This window comes from Pituophis catenifer, unplaced genomic scaffold (genome assembly GCF_029215685.1).
Source record: "Pituophis catenifer annectens isolate HBS135680 unplaced genomic scaffold, rPitCat1.0.hap2 SCAF_6, whole genome shotgun sequence".
Lineage (NCBI taxonomy): Eukaryota > Metazoa > Chordata > Lepidosauria > Squamata > Colubridae > Pituophis > Pituophis catenifer.
The window spans coordinates 5163079-5189150 of NW_027256886.1; the positions used below are offsets into that span (position 1 = coordinate 5163079).

Genomic DNA, 26072 nt, shown 5'->3' on the forward strand with positions numbered 1-26072 from the left:
TCCTCATACACAGATATTTCCCCTTGGCAGCTTAATGCTTTTGGAGAGACTTAGGTGATGATATTCTAAGGCCAAACCCCGGTGCGCTGACCGGCACCTGTCCACATGGCATGCCAGAAACCAGGCCGCACAAACAACCGAAGTCCCATCCGTGGCATGCAAGCAGCCCGCAAAACCACACCCCTTCTGGTCCACGGAAAAACCTCTCCACGGAACCGGTCCCTGGTGCTCAAAAATTTGTGGGGGGGGCACTGTTCTAGGGGGGTTAAGAGGAAGTTAAGTCTCCTGGGTATTATACTCAAAAGGTGTACTGTATTTTTCGGACTATAAGATGCACCGGAGTATAAGACACACCAAGATTTCGAAGAGGTAAAGAAGAAGAAAAAAGTTTTTGCCCTCCCCGGGCCCCAGGAGCACTCTGCAGGCCTCCCAAACCCATTTTTGCGAAAAATGGGGCTGTTTTTGCCCTCCCAAACACCCCACGCATCGTTTTTTTGCCCTCCCCAGCCCCCCCCTCCCCCCCAAACACTCTGCAGGCCTCCCAAGCCCTCTGCAGGCCCCATTTTTGGGGAAAACGGGCCTGTTTTTGGCAAAAACGGGCCACGCGGGGCAGGGCTCGGGGAGGCTCAACATGGCTGTATTTGGTGTATAAGACGCACCAACCTTTCCACCCTCTTTTGGGGCGGGGGGGAAGTGTGCCTTATACTCTGAAAAGTACGGTATATCCTAGGAGACCCCCTCCTTCTAGACATTTTAATTTTTTGCTTAGCTTCTTCCCTCCTGAAGTTTGTTAAGGCCTTGCAAGAGGGAACAGGTAATCCTCGAATTATGACCACGGCTGAGCGCAAACTTTCTGTCGCTCAGCAAAACAAATCGATAAAAGAGTTTTGCCCCGTTTTACGAGCTTTTCTTGTTGTTAAGTGGATCACTGCAGTGGTTAAGTTAGTAGCCCAGTTCAGGGAATATGGCTTCCCCCACTGACTTACGCTTGTCTCAGAAGGTCGCAGAAGTTGGTCACATGACCCCAGGACACTGCAGCCATCATAAATATGAGTCAGTTGCCAAGCGTCTGAATTTTAGATCAGAGATCTAAAATTAAGACCACAGAGAGGCTGAAATGGTCATGAGAAAAATAGTCCGATATCACTTTTTTTTATTGCCGTCGTAACTTTGAATGTTCACTAAACGAACTGTTGTAAGTAGAGCACTATCTGCATTTGTAAAAAAAAATACTAGCTTTTTTTTTTATATTCGTATATTGCCCAGCTCTACTTACAACCTGAAAATTTGCCATTATATAATAGTCGAAACTGTAACACTTTTTAAGTGTTCATATTGTTATCATCAATCTCTGATAAACTATAGTCTTAGCCAAAGTAAATAAGTCATCTCACTTCCTTAAGCCGCTGGTATTTTCCCGGGGATAAAGATCAGTTTCCAGTGTTTTGCATATAACAGTCTTGAGACTACTATATAAAGAGATTTAAAGGGAAGCCTTTTTTTTTTTTTTAAACTTAGTACAAGAAGTTTGGAAATTGAACATTTCACTGATTTGGCTACTTCTTTCCTTAATGTCTACAACAAAAACCAAAATTTAAGATCATCTTGGATGGACAGCTTGCATAGAATCAAAACTTCGCATTAGTACGTTACAGGTAGTCCTCGGCTTACGACCAGAGTTGAGCCCAAAATTTCCACGGCTAAGTGAGAGACGGTTTTTAAATGAGTTTTGCCCCCTTTTACCAACCTTTCTGGCTGCAGTTGTTAAGTGAATTACTGCAGTTGTTAAGTGAGCAACATGGTTGTTGAGCGAATCTGGACACTTCTTGTCACAAAAGTGATCACATGACCCAGGGACACTGCAAGGGTCATAACTAGAAGAGCCTTGGTAGTACAGTGGTCTAAGGCACCCTGTTATTAAGCTGGTTATTAAGACCAGCTGCCTGCAATTACTGCAGGTTCGAATCTCGCCAAGGCTCAAGGTTGACTCAGCCTTCCATCCTTTCTAAGGTAGGTAAATTGAGGATGGGGGGCAATAAGCTGACTTTGTATAAATATACAAAAGAATGAAGGCTATTGCTTAGCGCATTGTAAGCTGCCCTGAGTCTCCGGAGAAGGGCAGCATATAAATCAAATTAAAAAAAAAAACAAAAAAAACTATGAGTCAGTTGCCACACGGCTGAATTTTGATCACGTGACCTTGGGGATGCTGCAGCGGTCGTAAGTGTGAATAATGGTCCTAAGTCACTTTTTTCCAGTGCTGTTGTAACTTCGAACAGTCACTGAATAAACTCTTGTAAATCGAGAATCGCCTGTATGAACCCGAAATTATTTCCACAGTGCTTGGGGCATTTTTACTGCCATTCTGAAAGACAAATATCCTTAGAAACTAGCCAAGTATAAGTAGTAAATGTCATGGGGGAGAGGACAAAGGTATTATTCATATTTCTATGCCGCCCACTCTCCGAGGACTCTGGGCGGCTTACACCAAAGACAGTATACTAAATAGCATATTGCCCCCAACAATCTTGCTCCTTTCCATTATTGGTAATGACACTGACCTCCTCCAATGTGCTATTGCATTAAATATCCTTTTTCCCGAGAAGGCTTTAACCATATTAAAATACATGGTTTTGGACGACTAAAAAGTTTAATGGGAAGTTCTTGACACAGGTACCCTGTTTCCCCCAAAATAAGACATTCCCCTGATAATAAACCCAATTGGGCTTTTGAGTGCATGGCAATAAGGCCAAGCGCTTATTTCAGGGTTAAAAAAAAAATATAAGACAGGGTCTTATTTTCGGGGAAACATGGTAGCAGTCTTAACATCTGTGGGAAAACACTGATCCGTGAGAGGGTTTGAAGCCTTCATCTTATTTATTTATTTATTTAGAAACCACCACAGTCCTCATGACATGATCGAATTAAGCCAAGCCGTCCATTTCTGAGGCTAGAGGTGGCGTGCTGTTTTTTTTGGCATGTTTTTAAAAAAGTTTTCATCTCACACCTGCCTCTGTGGAGACTTAAGATGGGCGTTGCGTCATCTGGGTCTCTTGACAAAGAGGTTTCTTGTGAATTGTCAGCCTTACAGTGCAAAGGTGGCCACTGATACGCTGGGACCTTGTAGATTCCCCCGTTAAGTGTCTTTGCTGAAAGCTTCCTGATGGATGACCTCAAGCAAAGGCAGCCCGATGACACCGTACAACTATTGTTGTCGTTCCCACCACACTATATTTCGGTGTGTATGAAAGAAATAGTGGGGCCAAGATGGCTGTAGAGGTAGCCTTAGACTTACGACCACAATGGAGCCCAACATCTTTGTTGCTAAGTAAAAACCTTCGTTAATTTCTCCCCAGTTTACAACCATTCTTGCCACAGTTGTTAAGTGAATCACTCTGGTTGTTAAGGAAGCAACACGGTTGTTAAGCAAATCTGCCTTCCCCGTTGACTTTGCTTGTCAGAAGGCCGCAAAAGGGACCTTGAGGGACGCTGCAACCGTCATAAATACAAATCAGTTGCCGAGCGTCCAAATTTTGATCCACGTGACCATGGGGATATACTGGTCGTAAGTCCCTGTTGTAAGTCGAGGGCTACCTGTATTCTAGAATTCCTGGCTAGGTAGATATTAATTCCAACATATCAGAAAGAAGGCCCCAAGTTGGCCAGAGTCTTCATGGAAACAGAACAGTAAGTCACCACTGGGAAAAGAGAGGAGAGAAAGGAGCCTTGGTAGTACAGTGGTTTAAAGCACCCTGTTATTAACACAGCTGCCTGCAATTACTGCAGGTTCGAATCTTACCAGGCTCAAGGTTGACTCAGCCTTCCATCCTTTCTAAGGTAGGTTAAATGAGGACCCAGTTTGTGAGGGCAATAAGATGACTTTGTATGAATATACAAAAGTATGAAGGCTATTGCTTAACGCATTGTAAGCCGCCCTGAGTCTCCGGAGAAGGGCGGCATATAAATCAAATTAAAAAAAGAAAGAAAGAAAGAACAAGAAGGGAGGGGAGGTATGAGCAGAAGAGACTTGGGAGTGAGTTGAAATGTGGAGGCGGAGAGTTTTGAAGAGAAAAATGCTCTTAGGGCTGTGATGGCGAACCTTTGGCATGCGTGCCAGAGGTGGCACGCAGACCCTCTCTGCTGGCATGCGTACCGTTGCCCCAGGACAGATCTCCGTGGCGTTTCTTTCGTGAGCTTCTGTTTCCCTGCAAACAACGAAACAGAAGCTCACGAAAGTAAAAGATCTTACCCCTTGCCATGCTGCCGGTGTTGGGATGCCCCGCCTTCCACCAGCCTTGCAGTTTGGGCATGCACAGTTTGGGCACTCGGTGTCTAAAAGGTTCGCCATCGCTGTCCTAGGGAAAGAGGAAGCAGAGGCTGCATTAACCGAAGGATAGAATTCAGGTCATGTGAAATGTTGGCGTCTATTTATAATCCCTTAAATAAGGCCAAACTTGGAATATTGCACCCAGTTTTGGTGGTTTCCAGATGAAAAAGATGTGGAGACTCTAGAAAAAAAAAAAGTGCAGAGAAGAGCAACAAAGATCATTAGGAGACTGGAGGCTAAAACATAGGAAGAACGGTTGCAGGAATTGGATATGGCTGTTTTGATGAAAAGAAGGACTAGGAGTGATGGCAATGTTTCAATATTTGAGGGCCTGCCACAAAGAAGAGGGAGTCAAGCTATATTCTCCAAAGCACCTGAGGACAAGACAACAAGCAACGCACGGAAACCAGTCAAGGGGAGAAGCAACCTAGAACTAAGGAGAAATTTCCTGACATTTAGAACAATTTATTAGTGAAACGACTTGCCTCCCAGAACGCTCCATCACTGGAGGCCTTTAAGCAGAGACTAGACAACCACTTGGTATAGGATCTCCTGCTTAGGGGGTTGGACTAGAAGACCTCCAAAGTCCCTTTTAACTCTGTTATTAGGTGCATGCAAGCCCACCAGCCCTACTATACATTCAGGTCTCTGTTGGGAGAGTGGGGGGGATCCAACATTACGGTGATTTCCAGAACTTCTTTCCAACGGGATTGATAACCAGAGCAAGCAACGCCATCTCTGCTGCCTGCATTCCCTGATCCTTCCCCCCCACCCCCCTCCCCATTCACTTTTTTGGTGCAAGCCGTGTGTCCTATTGACCTGCTCTTCTCCCCCCCCACCCCCATTCCAGCTTCTTTTTCCCATGGCTGCAGTTGCTTTCTTGCTGAGTGTTGGGGTCTTCCCAGGTGCCTGGTAACATGTCTGGCTGTAGGTAACTTCTTCTCTCTTCTTTCTTTCTCTCTTTCCCTTTTCTCCTTGCGTGTGCGTGCGTGTGTGTCTCGTGTTGTGCGTATGTGTGTGTTGCTAACAGGGCGGATTCAGGTCTCTCCAGGTAATCCCATTTTCTATAATCCTACTCTGGTTGGGAGTGGGAGGGTCGTCCCGTCCCCGCCCCTAAGTGTGAGTGGAAGTACCTTCACGCCCCTTTGTGCTGTAATTGTAGTTTGCGGTGGTGTTAAAACAGCTGTAATTTAGACCTGGGGTCTCCAACTTTGGCAACTTTAAGACCCCTAATTTAGACGGTAGGGATCATGAGATCTTGGAAGATGATGATGGGATGGTGTTTTTTTTTTTTTAACCCAATCCCATGTTGCACAAACTTCTGGAGAAGTGGGATGGGCCGCTGAATTCCTGTGATTCCTAACAGCCTTCCTTTGCTTTCCACGATCGTTCTTCATACGTGTCTGACTTCTCCGTATGCATCCTCTCCCTCTTTCCCCCCCCCCAAATGCGTTTGGTCTTTCACTCTTCTTTTTTTTTTCCCCTTCCTCCCTCTTCTCCTCCCACCCTTAAGTGTTGCATCACAGCGGTTTTTCCCTTTCCCAACTCCTCAAATCGTAGAGATGATCACTCCGCAGAGTAACCCATGCTAACCCGGAATTCTCGAAACTTTTATTTTATTTTATCACATTTTGGGACCGCCCATCGCAATCCTCACCAGAGGAACTCCGGGCGGTGTACCATTAAAATACTAAGATGAAAAAAAAGTATGTAGAGCGGTTAAAATTTAAAAAGACGCAAGGTTGATAAAAAGCAATGTTAAAAATTAATTCAAAAGGGAAAGGATGGTCTTTCAGGGCAACAGGTTAAAGAAAACTACTGTTATGTCCCAGGGCATTTAATGTCAGTGTGCCCCTACATTTCTCGAATGTTAGTTTCCTAGGGTTTCTAATATCCTAGCATTGCCAAACTTCCATTAAATATATCTTGTAATTTTCTGGTCCTTTGTTTGGTGATGGGGGGGAAGGAGCAAATAATTCTATCTTTATAGGATAGAAAGTTTCCAGGGTTTCTAATATCCTAGCATTGACAAACTTCCATTAAAATATAACTTGTAATTTTCTGGTCCTTTGTTTGGTGATGGGGGATAGGATAGGAACATTGGCATTAATTTAATTTAATTTAATTTAATTTAATTTAATTTAATTTAATTTAATTTAATTTAATTTAATTTAATTTAATTTAATAATTTAATTTAATTTAATTTAATTTAATAATTTAATTTAATTTAATTTAATTTAATTTAATTTAATTTAATTTAATTTAATAATTTAATTTAATTTAATTTAATTTAATTTAATTTAATTTAATTTAATTTAATTTATCACATTTCTATGCCGCCCAACTCCCAAGGGACTCTGGGCGGCTTACAACAAAAATAATGCAAACCATGAACATAGAAAAATTAACATAACAGGTAGTCCTTGAGCTATGACCACCACTGAGCCCACCGTTCCTGTGGCTAAGCAAGACAGTCGTTAAGTGAACTTTGGCCCATTTTACCACCTTTCCCGCCACTGTTAAGTGAATCATTGCACTTGTTAGTCACGTGGCTGTTAAATGAATCCGGCTTCCCCATGGACATCGCTTTTTAGAAGGTCGCGAAAAGATGGATCACGTGACCACCCCCTGCCCCCCCCGCCCCTCCCCTCCTGGGGACACTGCAACCATCATAAATTTGAGTCAGCGGCTAAGCATCTGAATTTTTGATCAGGTGACCATGGGGGTGCCGCAACGGTTGTAAGTGTGAGAAACGGTCGTAAGTCATTTTTTTTCCAGTGCCGCTGTAACTTTGAATGGTTGCAAGTTGAACCATGCAACGGTTGACTGACCAAATAAAGTGGAGGAGTACCTTGTATGCATTTTCACCATGTGTCCATGGTAATCCGGTTTATATTACAGCAGGGGTCTCCAACCTTGGCAATTTTAAGACTTGTGGACTTCAACTCCCAGAATTCCTCAGCCAGTCCAGTATAGAGAGTCCACAGAGAGGAAGCCAAGGGTTAAACTGAGCTAATTTTTCCTCTTTCCCTTGTCTTTCCCTGCCTCTTATTCACAACTGCGTCAACAAAGGGTTTGTCTTGGGGGCCCATTGTCTTTCTCTCTGAAGACTTGGGCAAAGCAGAGCCCTGATGGTCTTTAGATTCAAGCCTTTTGTTCCATCCTTCTCGGCTCTGAACAAGCTTCCATTCATTCAGGAGCGAGTTGGTACACCCTGAAATTCCGCCAAGCTCCCAGCGGTGGCTGTTCTTATACAGGTAGTCCTCGACTTACAAAAGCTCATTTCATGACGGTTTGAAGTTATTACAACACTACTGGGAAAAAACAAAGTGACCTACGGCCATTTTTTGCACTTAACGACCGTTGCAGCATCTCCCCCCCCCTCGGCGTGATTTACATTCGGATGCTTTGACCGCTTGACTCGCAAGGATGACGGTTGCAGTGTCCCCTTTTGCGACCAGCAAAGTCAACAGAGAAACCAGATCCATTGGACAACCCGTGTGACTTAACTACCGCGGTGCTTCGCTTGACTGAGAAAAGTCGTAAAAATGGGGCGAAACCAACACACTTCTCGCTTAACAACATAAACGTTGGGCTCGATTGTGGTCGTAAGTTGAGGACTACCTGTATTTCAACCCGGGGCAGATTCCTGCCACACGCAGTCTCAGGAGACTTTAACGGTGGGGCTAGCTAGTGTAGGGGAAGCAGCTGGGATTCCTCAGGCCTGGCCTTACTAACTAAGCACGTCCCTCTCTCCTTTCTCTCTTGAAGCATTTCTACCAGAGCAGGGCCCAGCCACCGACCAGTGCTTCCCGGGTGCAGAGTAACACGTCGGCTCGGCCTGGCCCACCCACTCATGTTTATCCAGCTGCTTCCCAGGTCATGATGATCCCTTCACAGATCTCCTATCCTGCTTCGCAAGGTGCCTACTACATCCCTGGACAGGTGAGGGTTAGACCGGGGCTGCGGCCTTCTTCATTGTGGAGCGGCGGAGAGCTTGCGGTGGTTTCCCAAGCGATCTGTGTCTCCTGGAACTGGTGTGTAGCTCGCCTTCCCTCGGGTTGGTGTAAGAAGGAGGAGAGGGGTAAGTTTCTGGTCTGCCCTCCCTCCTGCCTGTCGAGAGATAGCATCCCGGTCATGGCTCCAGCTGCCTGTAACACTACAGCCTTCCACCAATGGGGAAGGCAGGAATGTGGTGCTGGCCTCGGTCAGAGACCGCAGAAAAGTATTTGGGACGAGGAAGTAAGAGCGGAGATTGGGTTTACCTGATGCGACTCGACTCCCTACTTAAACTGAGCTGCTTGTACAACCCAACCGATTATTTTATTTTGCGGGATTTAACAGCTCTCGCCCTGAGTCCATAGCAAAGGACGGCTCCTCTGACCTCCCTTTTCTTATCTGTCCCGAGCCAGTCGGAACAAAAATACGCATTTTGCACCTTTTTTAGGAAATGAGCTTGGCTTGATTTCCTTGATAGCTTGTCCAGGACTGAGGAATGGCCACCTAAGGAAGCCTGACGTGAACTCTTGCAAACCTACCGTCTGATCTCAATAGTTCACACGTGAAAATGTTTCTTGATTGCTCTTGAAGGTCAAGACGTAACGTGGATTCTCTCTCTCTCTTATCTCCCAAGATTCTGTCCCAGGCTATTTAACTGGAGCCAGTTTCTGTGGTTCAGTCCCTTAATAAATAGGAGTGACATCCAGTGGTGGGATTCAGCCAGTTCGCACCTATTCACGAGAACCGGCTGTTAACTTTTTAAGCAGTTCGGAGAACCGGTTGTTGGAAGAGATCTTATTTTGTTTTTTTCCCACTTTACAGGGCTAATCCTGTAAGGAAGGCAGGAAGGAAACATTCTGGTGTTATTTCTAGCCTAATCTTTATTGCCTTGCTTACAGAAACTGCCTCTCTGGTTAACCCTTATTACATTGTAACAGCTAAGGCGAAGCGCCAGTCGACATGAGTGATGTTGAGTTGGCCATACCCACACGGTCACATGACCACCAAGCCACACCTACCCAGCTGGTCACTAGGGCAGAGAACCGGTTGTTAAATTATTTGAATCCCACCACTGGTGACATCTAAAAAAACTTCTGATGTTTTTAACCATACAGGTTCTGTAGTTGGAAAGCATAATTTTAGAAAATGGAGGCCTACTAGATATAAAAGGGAAAGGGAAATACCCCACAGGTGATGCCTTCTGCAGTTTCACATGAAACACATTGTGTGGGTTCGGAATTAACTTGATACGGATAATACATATACTTCAGCCCATGTGAAATTATAATGAAATCTTGCTCTGCTCCCTCAGCTCCATCCTGAGCTCTTCCCTTGCAAGGTCATCCGGTTTCCTCTCCTGCTATTCTTTGCCTCTTCCAAACTCTTAATTTAGGCCACATTATCCCATAGTTATGAGGGCCTCACCCTAAGCATCCCAAGAGGTGTGTCTACCAGGTCGAATGTTACGCTGTTGGAGACGCGCAGGAGAACCTCATATTGCCTTGTGAGATACGCTACAAGAGGCAAAGAGTCTCAGCTATGAGAGCATTTCCTTTCAGAGAAAAAGGGATTGCAGAATGATGCTTAAATCGCAGGTTCGTTACCTTTTGTCCCTATGGGCTCCCTGCAAAATGGAGGAGAGTGGAATGTCTACGGAGATTCTCAGTCCTCCAGGTCATGGTTGTCCCAAAGGTGCTTTTTTTCAAGAGGCAGCTGGACTTTCTGGTTTTTCTTTTGAAGACGTTTCGCTTCTCACCCAAGAAGCTTCTTCAGCTCTTGACTGGACGGTAGGAATTTATACTCCTTGCAGGCAGCTGGTCATTTGCAAGAGGACAAACCCATCAGGAGTAGATTCAGGCGTCCATCTGCTTTTAAAAAGACAAAAGGCCACTTTTTTGAAGGCAATGAAATCCACATTATGGACGGAGAGGACTGCTGGTTTGAAAGCGGGGGATTCAAAAAGAGACCATCTATTTCGAAATTGAACAGCCCTCCCTCAACGGAGGGGGATGGATAGACATCATCTATCTCCAGTCTACAACACAGTCCTTTCAACAGTTCTAAGAAGGCCCCATTTGCACCGTTCAGGTGACCCTGAGGACACCGATAAATCTCCAAGTGGCCTCAAGGACTCTCTAAAAGGATGCAAATGACCAACTGTCTGCAAGGAGTATCAATCCTTCCGTTCCCCACCATCCGGTCAGAGCTGAAGAAGCTTCTTGGACGAGAATCGAAAGGTCATCTCATTTAGTCCACCAGAGTAGACTAGACTGATCTTCACGACGGCCTTTCATATCGAAGGTGTTGATTGCTGGTGCCAATGATACTCTCAAGCCAGTGGTTACATTTATAATTACTAGGATGTCATCAGCGACGGGTGGGACTCACTGAGACTTGTAGGGCAGAGGCGAGGGAAGGGAAGACAGATCTGGAGTTGGGGGGCGGGGGGAGAATTTAGAAAGGAAGGCAGAACCATCTCAGCAAACAGCCATTGGAACATTCAACCAGACAAGGGGCGAGTAAACAAATTGGCTCTACATTAATTAAAAGAAACAAAAAAAGTTTAAGGTTGGGAGAATCATTTCTTAAGCTTGTAAGGATTTACTCGATCTTCGGATGCCGCAATTTGAGGACCATCTCCCCTGTAAAGCAGGGAGAGGAAGGATCAGCGTACAAAGTATACATCTCTGTTTAGTTCTTCTGGGCTGCTGGATCTAGTGCAAGGGTCTCCAACTTTGGCAACGTTAAGCCTGGAGGACTTCAACTCCCAGAATTCCCCAGCCAGCAAAGCAAAGCTGGCTGGGGAATTCTGGGAGTTGAAGTCCTCCAGGCTTAACGTTGCCAAAGTTGGAGAACTCTGATCTAGTGAACTTCTGTGGGCTGCTTCCCTAATTTCAGTGTTGCCTGCTTTGTTGTCGTTTGAAGGCAGTCTTGAAGGTTCACCTGCTCCATTTCTCCTCTTCTCCTAGGGTCGCAACACATACGTTGTTCCGACGCAGCAGTATCCTGTCCAACCTGGTGCCCCCAGCTTTTACCCCGGAGCCAGCCCTACAGAATTTGGCACTTTTGGTAAGTGCACAAACGCATGCCTGCCAGATGCCACTTGAGTTTCACCCCTAAGATGGCCAACCTCTCCAGTGGGGGGGTGAAAAGTGAAGGTAATCCTCGACTTAACAACCACAATTGAGCCCGCAGATTTCTGTCGCTCAGTGAGTTTTGCCCAATCTTACGATCTTTCTTTCCACGGTTGGTAAGCAAATCATTGTAGTTCTTAAGCTAGTGCAGGGGTCAGCAACCTGCAGCTCTGGAGCCGCATGTGGCTCTTTCACCCCTCTGCTGCGGCTCCCTGTCACTCAAAATATGCGTCACAACCGCCAGTGTGTGACACCCCCGGCGCACGATTTATTGAGCCCCTGGTAGGCCAACCATGGATAAATCCAAGAAAAGAAAATTTTCAGAAGAAAACAGAACATTTAATTCCATTACATATGCTAGTTTTGTGGCCGCTCAAGAAATAGTCAGGCACGGAAAGAGTTTTGTGACTCCCGGTGTTTTCTTTTCTTTGGGAAATGGGTCCAAATGGCTCTTTGAGTGTTTAAGGTTGCAGAACCCTGAGCTAGTGACACGGTTGTTAAGTGTATCTGGCTTCCCCACTGACTTTGCTTGTCAGAAGGGGATCACGTGACCCTGGGATTCTGCCACCGTCATAAATATGAGTCAGCCCCCAAGTGGCTGAATTTTGATCATCTGACCCTGGGGATGCTGAGCAGTAGTAACTCTGAAAAGCAGTCCTAAGACACTTTTTTCAGTGCTGTTGTATCTTCACGGTCACTCAACAAGCGGTTTTAAGTCGAGAACTTCCTGCCTATGGAAATTTATCTGGATCAGAGGCAGAATTTGAGAAACGTTAATGAAACATCGAATGGGGAGTTCTTGGCCTACTAATGAAATTAGCTGCTTCAAATATGGCTTCTGTTCGGTCCTTCTGTAATTCTCACTTTTCAAGCTCCATCTCCGGTTTGTTTTCGCCTTTGCAATATTATCCTTGAATATAGGGGGTTTGCTCTGATAAGGTACGAGTATTGATTTATTTTGTTCTCGGTGAAACGATTAAGGCTAATACTTGGGAAGATATACAGAGATCATGGCCAGGAAAACCTGGAGAGGTCAGAGGAAAATTTCTTGGTAGGAGAAAAGATTGGCTTGATCGAGTCCTTGAAGAAAAAAATAAAAGTTGAGATTCCGTTATGAGGAGCCTGCGGATAAGGAATCCTAGATAAGGAATTCCTTCTCAACAAACCTGATACTCTGGAATTTTAAAAAGCTCATCAAAAATGGCCTTTCTCATCGGATTTGATGTCTGGATACCATAAGTAGTGGTTAATTTTTGCCTTTTTCTGGAATGGCTCCCCCCCCACCCCCAGTTTTACGTTTTAGTCAAACATCCTGTATCATTGTTCTCGACCTATGACCACAATTGAGCCCAAAATTTCTGTTGTTGAGTGGTTGTTAAGTGAGTTTTGCCCCATTTTCTTTCTTGCCATGGTCGTTCCAGTGAATCACTGACGTTGGTAAGTTAGCAACATAGTTGTTAAGTGAGCCTGGCTTCACCCGCTAACTTTGCTTGTTAGAAGGTCACAAAAAGTGATCACACACAACCCCCGGGACATTACAACTTATCAGAAATATGAAATATTGTATATGCACAATACTGCAAAAATCTAGAAACCCTTACGGATGATATTATAACCAAAAACAATTCTGGAATGTGCAGAAATGGATAGGTTAACCCTAAAAATCAAAGGAAAAGAAGACTCAGAATATTTTATAACATGGGAACTTTTCTACAAATTGTTAAATGACAGATACTGTCTTTTTTTATTTATTTATTTTAATTGGTTTTAAATGGGATTTTAAATTAGGGGTTTTAATAAATTGGGCCTATTATTTAATAATTTTAATTATTTTTAAATTTTGTCTGTCTTTGTGTTTTTAATTAGGCTGTACACCGCCCTGAGTCCTTCGGGAGAAGGGCGGTATAGAAATAAAATTAATAAATAATAATAAATAAATAAATAGATACTGAGGTTAGAGGAATAGATTTATGTGAAATATAGACTACACGAGAAAGAAAAACTGACGAGTAAATATTTTGATGGTTCTATAAATCGATACTATAATGGAAGATATACTCTTCAATAATGATTGATATTGCATATACTGTATGTTTATATATATATATATGATTATAATGATTATGATGATGTTTATATGTTAACACTTTGGACACCTAGAAAACTCACTGTTCAACATAGAAATGGAATATGTGATATAAAACAATAAAAAATATTTAGTACAAGAAATGAGTCAGTCACCAAGCGTCTGAATTTTGATCACGACCATGGGGAAGCTGCAACGGTTGTGAGAAAAACGATCATAAGTTCCTTTTTGCTGTAGTAACTTCGGGACTTGGTATTCATCATTAATTGTTTCCTGGAGGCAGAATGAGTACCAGTTTCCTCCCCTCAAGGAATAATGTAGTGAGTCACAAGGCAATTGACAATGATAGATTTTACCTTGTGTGTCGAGTACCAAACAAATGATGAATAGTGGGACACAATTTTTGCATCAAACTGCGTTGATTTATTGTCGCAAAGTGACAATAAAAATGTTCTGTGTTCTATCTCTCTTTGATACCAAATTCGATGAGTTTCAAAGCAGTTGAGTACCAAGGTACTTCTGTATATTTTAACTTGCAAAGAAATAAGATTTTATTCTATTTCCTGGAGGCGATGGCAAATGTAAGGGCTGAGAAAAACATTGTGGGAGAAAGATGGAAATATATAACTGTTCTATGGCACGCATGCCACAGGTGGCACACGTAGCCATATCAGTGGGCACGCCAGCCCAGCTCTTTTCAGGCCTTCTGGGTCCACCAGAAGTAGGGAAACAGGCTGTTTCCTGCCTCTGGAGGGCCTGGGGGAGGTGGAGAAGGCCCGTTTTTCTTTCTCACCTGGCTCCAGATCCTTTCTATGCGTCTGGGGAGGGTGAAAACAATCTTCCCCATCCCCTCAGAGGCCCGAAAAGGCAGGAAGAGATGTTTTTTGCTGTCCCCAGCCTCCAGAGACTCCTAGAGAGGCTGTGCAACTGGAAGTTGGGAAATGGGCCTTTTCAGGCCTCTAGAGGGCCTCCGAGGGGGGTAGGGAAGGCTGTTTTCACCCTCCCCAGATGCATAGAGGGGATCTGGAGCCAGGCGAGAAAGAAAAATGGGCCTACCGGGCCATCGCGTGCCAGGAACAGGGTGGGAGGGGGGTTGCGCGTGCATGCGTGGGGCGGGGTGCATAGAATTATGGGTGCGGGCATATGTGCGCGCGAACCTCCCCCGCCTCCCCCTTAGCTGGCACGCGATGGCAAAAAGGTTAGCCATCACTGTTCTAGGCTGAACAAGTGCTGAGTTTGAATCCTGCTTTTGAGAATATTGGGAATGGAAACCCCCCCCCCCCCCCCCCGGGCTCGTTTCCTTCATTTTCGATCCAGCACCGTAAAAATAGAATAGCGGTGCATGCTGATCGCTTACAGGTAGTGCTTGACTTACAATCGTTCGTTTAGCGACCAAAGTCACGATGGCACTAAAAATTGACTTTAGACCACATTGATGACCCTTGCAGCATCCCCATGTCACGTGATCAAAATTTCGACCCGTGACAACTGGCATGTATTTATGACGGTTGCCATGTCCCGGGAATCACGTGATCCCCTTTTGCGACCTTCCGTCAAGCAAAGCCAACGGAGAAGCCATTGAACTACGGGGTTGCTAACTTTACAGCTGCAGCTGATTCACTTAACAGCAGCGGCAAGCAAGGTCGTAAAATGGGGCAAAGCTCACTAAACAGCTACCTCACATTTTGGACTCAGTTGTGGTCCTAAATCGAGGACTACCTGTAGTCAACCTCCCAATGGAATTGATCAAGGGAATTATTTCTTTTTTTAAATTTAAATTTGTATAGCTGACAGTGGCTGGAATCAGTAAGCAGATAGAAATATACCGTTTGTTGTTTTTTTTTTCAAAAAAGTTTTTTGTTTTTATTTCTCATAAACACATTTACATTACAGTCATTTCCATCATTTTTCATTCATCTTTTCTTTTAACTTTCATTTTTCATTTTTACTTTTTCGGGGCTGCCCTTTTACCCTTTACCTTTACTCCAACCTTTCTTCTTCTCCTCCCCTTCTCGTCCTTCCTCTTTCTCCCCCTACTTCCTTCGTTCTTCCTCTCCTTCTCTTTCCAACTTCCCCTTCTCTTCCCCCAGTCCTCTCTTCTTCTCCCCTTCTAACCTTCTCCTGCTCCTCTTTCCCTTCCCTCTTCTTCCTCTCCTTTTCCCTTTCTTCTTTCTCCTCTCCTCTCTTCTCCCTTCCTCCCTCTCTACTCCTTCCCCTCTCTCCTGTTGTTTCCCTTTTCAGTTCAATCTAAAGTGGTATTCGAGCAGCCCCGATTTCCTAATTATCTTTATTCTCGTTTCAATTTCTTATTCTATTATTATTTATTTTTATTTCATCATTTGCGTACATTTTTATAATATCTCACTTTTTTCCCTTTTACCCCCCCCCCCCCTTCCTTTTACTTGACACCATCTGGGTATCTATTTTTCTAATTGTTTAAAAAAAAAAAAAGAAATATACCTTTTGCAATTCTGCCCTTGTCTCCCCCCCACCCACTCCCCACACACACACACACAAATGAGGAAGTTTCTTTTCATCAGGGAACAAAAGTTGTACTAAGCAGGAAGGAAAAAGAGGTTAGGAGGGAAAGGGAAAGTATTTTCAACTAGGGAACATGAAGGAAGGAAGATTGAGTGTTTGCTGAGCTGGCCAATGTTTCAACCTGTGCTTAATCTACCAAACCGTAGGTGAATCATCAGGCTGAATATGCCCATCATGGAAATGTGGCATGTACCTGCATCATGGAAAATTGACTTGCAGCTTATTATTTATTCAATTATTATTTATTCAATTTGTATCCCGCCCTTCTCCTAGTGGACTCAGGGCGGTGCACAGCCAGAACTAAAACACATACCAATACAAAATTTAAAACTTTAAAAGAATTATATAACTGTGGCCCAAAATTTAAAACATTGAGACTAAAACCCATTTGACAATTTAAAAGGCTAAAAAAGGCTAAAAAAAGGGGGGGGGGGTTTCACGCCAGCCCTGCTTGATGGAAAAGAAAAGTTTTTAGGGCACGGCGAAAGACCCGGAGATCCGATATCCTTCGTATCTCCGGGGGCAAATCGTTCCAGAGGGCAGGAGCTGCCACAGAGAAGGCCCTCCCCCTGGGGGTCGCCAGCCGACATTGCCTGGCTGACGGCACCCTGAGGAGTCCCTCTCTGTGGGCGCGTACTGGTCGGTGGGAGGCTATCGGCAGCAGAAGGCGGTCCTGCAAATACCCAGGTCCCATGCCATGGAGCGCTTTAAAGGTGGTGACCAACACCTTGAAGCGCACCCGGAAGACCACTGGAAGCCAATGCAGCTCACACAGGAGAGGTGTCACATGGGAGCGGCCCCTCGCTCCCATAATCCCCCGCGCGGCCGCATTCTGCACCAGTTGGAGCCTCCGGGTGCTCCTCAAGGGGAGCCCCATGTAGAGAGCATTGCAGTAGTCCAGGCGGGAAGTGACGAGTGCCTGAGTGACTGTGTGTAAGGAGTCCCGATCCAGAAAGGGGCACAACTGGCAAATCAGGCGAACCTGAACAAGGCTTAGCCTTGTTCCTGACACATAAAGTACAGTTAGCCCTCGACTTAACGACCACGGTTGAGCCCAAAATTTCTGTGGCTAAGTGAAACATTTGATAAGTGAGTTTTGCACCGTTTTACGACCATTTTTGCTACAGTCGTTAAGTGAATCACTGCAGTGATTAAATTTGTAACATGGTTGTTAAGGGACTCTGGCTTCTTCTCCATGATGTAAAAAAAGATGTTGAGACTCTGGAAATAGAGTGCAGAGAAGGACACCGAAGATGATGTGGCTAAAAACATATGAAGAACGGTTGCTGGAATTAGGTATGTCTAGTTTGGTGAAAAGAAGGACTAGGGGAGACAGGATAGCAGTCTTCCAGTATCTGAGAGGCTGCCACAAAGAGGAGGGGGTCAACCTATTCTCCAAAGCACTTGAAGGCAGGAGAAGAAGCAATGGGTGGAAACTAATCAAGGAGAGAAGCAACCTAGAAATAAGGAGAAATTTCCTGACATTTAGAACAATTGATCAATGGAAAATTTGCTTCCAGAAGTAGTGAATGCTCCAACACTGGAAGTTTTAAAAAAGAGACTGGACAACCATTTGTTTGAAATGGTATAGGGCAGTGGTTCTCAACCTTCCTAAGGCCACGACCCTTTAATACAGTTCCTCATGGTGTGGTGACCCCCAACCATAAAATTGTTCCTAAGACCATTGAAAATATGTGTTTTCTGATGGTCTTAGGTGACCCCTGTGAAAGGGTCGTTCGACCCCCAAAGGGGTCCCGACCCACAGGTTGATAACCACTGGTATAGGGTCTTCTTGCTTGAGCAGGGGGTTGGAGTAGAAGACCTCCACGGTCCCTTCCAGACTGTTATTCTATATTCCATTGACTTTGCTTGTCAGAAGCTGGCTAGGTAAAGACATCAATCGTGATCACCTAACTGCCGGAACAGTCCAACTGACATAAATACATGCCAGTCGCCAAGCCGTCTTGGATTTTGATCACCCGACTTTCCCAAATGTGTTTGCAGGGAGACTCTTTCCTGAATCACATTTAATCAGAAAAGATGGAAAACTCTTGTCATCCTGTCCAGGGGCCTCTTCTCCCCCTTCCTTCTTTTCTTCCTTTCTTTCTGGTGGGACTAGTTTAATGTTTAACCGACCAACCAGTAGCTGCTGAGCAGACTTTAGCCCTGGCTCACTTGTCCGAGCTACGGTAGACGAGAATCCAAAGGAGGGATTATGGACAACTCCTGATCCAAGTTACACCTTTAATCTCTTGTTAGGAGCTGTTTTGAGGGTCAACGAACACACATGCATTCTCGGAGCAGGAACTGGCCTATTGGGAATGGTTGCCCTTTGAATTTGCACTGTTCCTCACCTGCCCCTGGACCTGATCATTTCTCCGACACTCCTTGGTTCCTGACTTGTTTGCCGTTCGGATTCTTCTCCCCACATGATCCTCACATGCTCACTGACAGCTCTTCCTATATTTAGCCTGGAGCTGGCCCAGCAGCTCCTGCAGGCTCAGAAATGTGAGCCGAGGAGGCCCCTGTCCCACCCACATTTCTGCAGGACCTTGTTTATTTACTAATCCGACAGTGGGGGGGGGAAGCGTCAGTTTGCACCCCTTACCGAAAGGTAGGTAAGTTTGGCCCTTTGGTGGCCAGCTGTATTGCCAGCAAGAGGGCTGTAATTGCTTGACGTGGGCCTCTTCGCCTTGGACTTAACAAGGGTTTTTACCAGTGGGGTCTTTCATAACAAGAGTCGCAGGCTTTTTGTTTTTCTTCTTTTGGAATCCTGAGATGGTTCCCAGGTCTCTATTTATTTATTTATTTATTTATTTATTTATTTATTTATTTATTTATTTATTTATTTATTTATTTATTAAATTTATATACCACCCTATTCCTAAGGGACTCAGGGCGGTGAACAGCGAACGATAAAAGTACATGTAATACAAACGTTAATAAAAAACCAATTAAAATATACTAAACACTCTGGTCCTAGATAATTCAAGACATCCCAGTTTAAAATAAAATCAAAAAAGCAATATAAAGGGAAAGTTAGGCCAGGCTGGCCTGCTGAAACAGGAATGTTTTGAGGGCACGGCAGAAAGTGCGCAGATCCGGGATCTTCTGTATCTCTGGGGGGAGCTCGTTCCAGATGGTGGGTGCCCCCACAGAAAAGGCTCTCCCCCTGGGGGCCGCCAGTCGACACTGTTTGGTTGACGGCACCCTGAGAATCCCCTCTCTATGGCAGCGTACTGGGTACTTTTTAAGATTGGCAGAGCAAGACGGTTGGGGGGGGGGGGTGGTAATCCCAGCTAGGCAGGAGAAGGTGAATTTGGTGGACTTTTCTCATCTCCATCCAGCTCTTTAAAGCAGCGGTCTCCAAATCTTTGCATCTTGGCGGCCCGGAACGGGGCTGGGTGGATCGTAAGTTACAAGCGCACACAGCTCTATTATGGTTAAGAGGATCCCTGCATTTGGTGGGCTAGTAACACGGTTGATAAGCAAATCTGGTTTTCCTGTTGACTTTGCTCGTCAGAAGGTCACAAAAGGGATCACATGACCCTGGGACACGGCAACGGTCCTAAAGATGAGTCAGTTGTCAAACATCTAGAATTAGACTAACAGAGTTGGAAGGGACCTTGGAGGTCTTCTAGTCCAACCCCCTGCTTAGGCAGGAAACCCTACACCACTTCAGACAAATGGTTTATCCAACATCTTCTTAAAAACTTCCAGTGTTGGGGCATGATCTGACTTTTGATCATGTGACCAAGGCGATGCTGGAATGGTGGTAAGCATGAAAAATGGTCATAAGTCACTTTTTTCAGTGCCGTTGTAACCTTAAACAGTCACTAAATGAACTGTTGTAAGTCAAGGACTACCTGTACTGGTTATGAATGGCGATAAGGCCTGGAAAGAGAAATGACCATGGCACTTGGGGAAAATGGCTAACAGTGAGGACAATTAACCAATGGAACACAAGTTGCCTTCAGAAGTTGTGAATACTTCATCACTGGAAGCTTTTAAGAAGAGACTGGAGTCATTTGTCTGAAATGGGATAGGGTCTCCTGCTTGAGCAGGGGGCTGGACTAGAAGACCTCCAAGGTCCCTTCCAGCTCTATTCTGATTCTGAAATTTGTGTGAGCGGTGCGCGTGCGTGTACGTTCCGCTCATGCTAATGGAGCTTTGCGAGTAAGCGGCCGGCATGTACGTGCGCGTGAAGCTCCCCCCTCGCGCAAGCAGAGGGCACCTGTGCTCGCGTGCGATGTGGAGCTTTGCAAGCGCCCTCGACTCGCCTGAATGAATGGAGCCTCACATGCGCACTCCTCGCCCGTCTCTTCCATGGCCCAGTTTTGAACAGGCTGTGGCCTGGTAGTGGGCTGCAGCCCCAGGGTTTGGGGAACCCCTGCCTTCAAACGACAAGCTCAGGTTGACAAAATGAGGACCCAGTTTGTGGGAGCAATAAGCTGACTTTGTATAAAAAAGAACACCGCTTTGGGGGGGGGGGGCGAAAGCCCTACTAAGCATACAAAAGTATGAAGGCTATTGATTAACGCATTGTAAGCCGCCCTGAGTCTCCGGAGAAGGGCGGCATATAAATCAAACCAATAAATAAATAATAAATAAAGCTCGTCCCCACCACAATGGCAGCCGAGGTGGCCCCGATGGCTTGGCTGAGCCTGCTGCAGCATCCCGAGATGGCCGTCATCGGTATGTGCTACCGCACTCCCTCCCCACCCATAAAGTTTATTAGGCCAAATGACTCAGCAGAAGAGCCCGGGTTGCTGCCTCCATGTGCTCGAAACAGGCTCGACCAGTCAGTGCAGCAGCTTGGAGGAGTCGTCCCCCCCCCAACCCGTAGTCTTTCTTTTTCCAAGAACTGAGGAGTTGCGGCGGCTGAGGAATTGCAGTAGCAATCGGAGCACCGGGTGGCAAATATCTGAACAACAAGGGAGATGCCCAGAAAGCTTCTTATACAGGGTTTTCATGCAGTGTCTTCTTTTTAAAAAAAAACAAACTAACAACCTTCTAATATCTCTGCTTTCTAAGCAGAAACTAAAAGAGCGGCTTAATTTCAAATTCCTGAAGATCCAGGTATAAACTAGAGCATATATTGCCATAGTCACAAGGCAACACCGACCAGTACGCTCCCACAGAGAGGGCCTCCTCAGGGTGCCGTCGGCCAGACAATGCCGGCTGGTGGCCCCCAGGGGGAGAGCTTTCTCTGTGGGGGCATCTCAGCGCATTCTAAAATTTTCCAAATCAAATGCTGTTCCAGTGGTATTCTTTTTTCTTTCCAATATTGCGCATATGTCGAAATGATTTTTCCCCCTGTCCTGCCGTTGCTCTTGTCTTTCCAAATTTTATTTTTTTTGGAAAGGTGGAGAAATCATACGAACGTCATCGGGCAGCCCTTACGATAGAAAAACGCATGGAAAGATGGCAGATTGGAATAGGCAGCCAGATATATCATAACTGTTTTTTTTTTTTTGGACAGCTCTACTCCACGGGGCCGATGACAAGGAATTGTGGGTGTTGTAAGCCAAACACTGGAAGTCCTCTCAAGATGCCTGCCATTGATAAAGGCAAATCAGATAAATGCGCTGCTGAGAATTTAGGCACATCTTTACCCTGTTTGGACCTGGGTATTTGCATGACCGCCTTCTGCCGCCGATAGCCTCCCACCGACTAGTACGCGCCCACAGAGAGGGACTCCTCAGGGTGCCGTCAGCCAGGCAATGTCGGCTGGCGACCCCCAGGGGGAGGGCCTTCTCTGTGGCAGCTCCTGCCCTCTGGAACGATTTGCCCCCGGAGATACGAAGGATATCGGATCTCCGGGTCTTTCGCCGTGCCCTGAAAACTTTTCTTTTCCATCAAGCAGGGCTGGCGTGAACCCCCCCCCCCCTTTTTAGCCTTTTTTAGCCTTTTAAATTGTCAAATGGGTTTTAGTCTCAATGTTTTAAATTTTGGGCCAAAGTCATATAATTCTTTTAAAAAATTTAAATTTTGTATTGGTATGTGTTTTAGTTCTGGCTGTGCACCGCCCTGAGTCCACTAGGAGAAGGGCGGGATACAAATTGAATTAAATAAATAAATAAATAAATAAATAAATAAATAAATAAATAAATAAATAAATAAATAAATAAATAAATAAATAATAAAGCCACAAGATCGCCTAATGCCTCCATTGAGGAGCTAGGTGTTCCTTTATCTAACCTGCCTCATTTCATGGCCGCCTTGTGATCAAAGCATTATATAGTTTTGTGGTAACCTTCATTCGTTCATTCAAAGAAGAAGGGAGTCAAGCTATTCTCCAAAGCACCTGAAGGCAGGACAAGAAGCAATGGATGGAAACTAATCAAGGAGAGAAGCAACCTAGAACTAAGGAGAAATTTCCCTGACAGGGAAAACAATTAACCAGAGGAACAGCTTGCCACCAGAAGTTGTGGGTATTCCATTATTGGAGCTTTTTAAGAAGAGACTAGACAGCCACTTGTCTGAAATGGCATAGGGTCTCCTGCTTGAGCTGGCGGGCTGGAATAGAAGACCTCCAAGGTCCCTTCCAATTCTATTATTCTGTTATTCGTTTACTACAGGTCACTATATCTGAGCTTTCTCATTCAAGTTCTTTTTTATATGTCCTGTTCTGTTCACTCCCATTCTGGAAGTCAACCAGACTGAAATGTTAACTTCCATTTTTATCTACTGTACTTTTCGGACTATAAGACGTCCCTAAATTTAGAAGAGGAAAACAACAAAAAAAGGTTTTTGGTCTCTGCACGCCCCATTTTCGGGCCTTTTTTCAGGCCTTTCCCCCCTATTTTTTTCTGCCTGTTTTTGAGGCTTTTTTCAGCCCATTTTTGAGGCTTTTTGTGGCCCTTTTTTTTTTTTTGTGGAAAAAGGCCCAAAATCGGGCCATGCAAAGGCAAAAAAAAAACAGCCGGCAAGTGGGTGGGGCTTCGGCACCATTCGGTCTATAAGACACACAGACATTTTCGCCCCCTTTTGGGAGACAAAAAAGTGCATCTTATAGTCCGAAAAATACGGTATTTATTTATAAAATTTATTGGCTGTCCATCTTCAGGATATCTCTGACTTTCCATTGTTTTCCTCATTTACAGCCAAGAGATGTGATAGAACAGCTGTGGAAATACATATTAGCTTTTCTTCTTGCCCAAAGCCTAATTTTCTTCAGATGTTTTGCTACATCTCTCGTACCTGGAAGAAATTTGGCTGAGGTGTGCTTTCACATTAGCTCCCCTCGATGCTTTTCAGGTTACGCTAGAGCTGGATGGCCCAGTGTACAGGTAGTCTTCGACTTATGACCACAATTGAGCCCCAAATCTCTGTTGCTAAGTGATCAGTAAATATTTATTGAGTTTTGCCCCATTCTACGACCTTTCTTGCCACAGTTGTTAAATTAGTAACACGGTTCTTAAGTGAATCTGGCTTCCCTGTTGACTTTGCATGTCAGAAGGTGGCAAAAGGCAATCACGTGACCCTGGGACACTGCAGCCGTCATAAATATGAGTCAGTTGCCAAGCATCTGAATTTTGATCACGTGGCCATGGGGCTGCTGCAACGGTCGGAAGTGTGAAACACGGTCCTAAGTCACTTGTTTCGGTGACATTGTAACTTCGAAGGGTCATTAAACGGTTGTAAGTCGAGGACCACCTGAATTTATTTTTTGCTGTTGCCAAGTTGAGAGCAGAGGAAGAAATTACATATTTTTTTTAAAAAAATGTGTAACGAATGAATGGAAGGTTCAGCCACAGCATAAGGATCCATGGCTTGAATGGAGTCAAGCTGCAATTGGGGTGGAAGGCTGATTTTTATCAGTTTCACTACATGATTTCTCCGATTAAAAATCAGGACGCCAGTAGATGCCAGCCAGGGGGGAAACAAACACGGAGGAAAGCTGTGACTGTATATGTGATCTTCCCTACAGGTTTTTAAGTGGTTTCCACCAATCCGAAAAGCAGAATTTTACTTGTATTATTATTATATATAGGGAGGCTTGGATAACTCATAATATGATAATGTAGGAGGAAGACTGGGTGATTTCAAAGAGCTGTTCCTCCAGATCTAAAGCCTTCCAAGAGATTACGTTGCTCTTGAGATGACAGCAATGGCAAGATTAGGTAGGTTGCTTGATCACAAGGCCCACCATCCCCTAGCTCAGGGGTCTGCACCCTTAAACACTCAAAGAGCCATTTGGACCCATTTCCCACAGAAAACACAACACCGGGAGTCACAAAACCCTTCCTGTGCCTGATTATTTCTTGAGTGGCCACAAAATTAGCATATGTAGTTGAATTAAATGTTCTGTTTTCTTCTGAAACTTTTCTTTTCTTGGATTTATCCATGGTTGGCCTACCAGGGGCTCAATAAATCGCGTGCCGGGGGTGTCGCACATTGGCGTTTGTGACGCCTACTTTGAGTGACAGGGAGCCGCAGCAGAGGGGTGAAAGAGCCACAGGCGGCTCCAGAGCCGCAGGTTGCTGACCCCTACTCTAGCCAACATGATCAGTGGATGAGAATATGAGAATTGCAATCCGAAATTTCCAAAGGCACCGAGGAGGTTTCTGAACAGGTTAGGGTTCTTGTGTGCCGTTTGGTCTAATGGTTTAAGGCACCAGGCTGGAAGGCAGGGGGACCGTGAATTCTAGTCCTTAGGCATGGAAGCCAGCTGGGCAACTTTGGCCAAGTCATTCTCCCTCAGTCCAACTCACCTCTTAGGAGTGGTTGTTGTGGGGGAAAATAGGAGGAGGAGGAAGGGATGTTGGATATATTTGTGGCCTTTGAGTTATTTGTAAAAATAATAAAGGTTTGTAAAATAATAAATAATAATAATAATAATACAGGTGGGATACAAATAAATGAATACATTCCCAGAGCTGCTTCCTGTTCTAATTCTGTCAGTTTTCTCATAATGAAGAGGAGGAGGAGGAGGAGGGTATCCATTCAGCATCAGAATAGAGCTGGAAGGGACCTTGGAGGTCTTCTAGTCCAGCCCCTTGCTCAAGCAGGAGACCCTATCCCATTTCAGACAAATGACTATCCAGTCTCTTCTTAAAAGCCTCCAGTGATGACTCTTGGTCATTCTTTAGGCCAGGTCTCTCTACAGCAGGGGTGTCAAACTCAGGGCCCGGGGGCCGGATGCAGCCCGTGGAGTGCTTAGATTGGAAATGGCGAAGGACCAGCCCGTGGTGCCTCTGCCAGGGAAAACAGCTCACGAGGGCCACACGTGGTCCTCCCGAGCTCCGTTTTCCCTGGCAGAGGGTTGCAGGAGGCCGTTGCAGTTGAAAACGGAGCTCGGGAGTCTGTTTTCGCTGGTAGAGTGCCCGGGCCACCAAAGGTGCCCCTGGCACAAGAGATGTCAAGATGGCCATGCCCACCGCGGCCCCCCCCCCCCCAGGTCAAACACAACCCTGATGCAGCCCTCAATCAAATGGAGTTTTAACACCCCTGCTCTACATCTTCTGATCTTGCACTACTTCCTTTGAGTTGTTCTCTGCTTTGGCTGGTGTCAGATCTGAAAAGTGTCCAGCCACCATGGTCTTTGATGGCCTGGGTTTCCTTTTACCGCTAACTCTTCCAACATCAGGTAATAGTAACAGAATTGGAAGGGATCTGACCCTTGGTATAGGCAAAAGTTGTCAACTTATGCAGGGATAATCACACAATTTTGCATCGTGCTATAGAGGTGCATTTGTCCCATTTGTTTCAAAATAGCTGAAAGATATTGCCCTTTGTAATCATGCATGATTTTGGCATGCTTGCCGAAGATCATGTGAAATTTGGCAATGTGGAGAGACTTTAGCCACCGAAAGAAAAGTAATTTTTGAGAGTCTCGGGAAGTCAACTCTTTGTCTTGTATGGGAGACCGAACAGACAGTGGTTTGTCTTACAGTTACAAAATTGGTTTAGTGACGGTTAAACAGGACTGAAAAAAGTTACTTACGATCAGTCAACCATCACCTGATCAAAATCTAGGTGC

At 45.1% G+C, this 26072-nt stretch overlaps 1 protein-coding gene across 7 annotated transcripts in view; it reads left to right on the forward strand.

Moving 5' to 3' along the window:
- EIF4G1 (eukaryotic translation initiation factor 4 gamma 1) overlaps positions 1-26072 on the forward strand; it is a 148859-nt gene that overhangs the window by 33234 nt on the left and 89553 nt on the right. For 6 of the 7 annotated variants that reach the window (XM_070945894.1, XM_070945899.1, XM_070945898.1 and 3 more), the window contains 2 exons: positions 8099-8272; positions 11296-11395. In XM_070945894.1, coding sequence (XP_070801995.1) covers positions 8099-8272; positions 11296-11395 — 274 coding nt within the window. The remainder of the gene's footprint in view (positions 1-8098; positions 8273-11295; positions 11396-26072) is intronic. The other variant, XM_070945900.1, reaches the window with a different exon arrangement.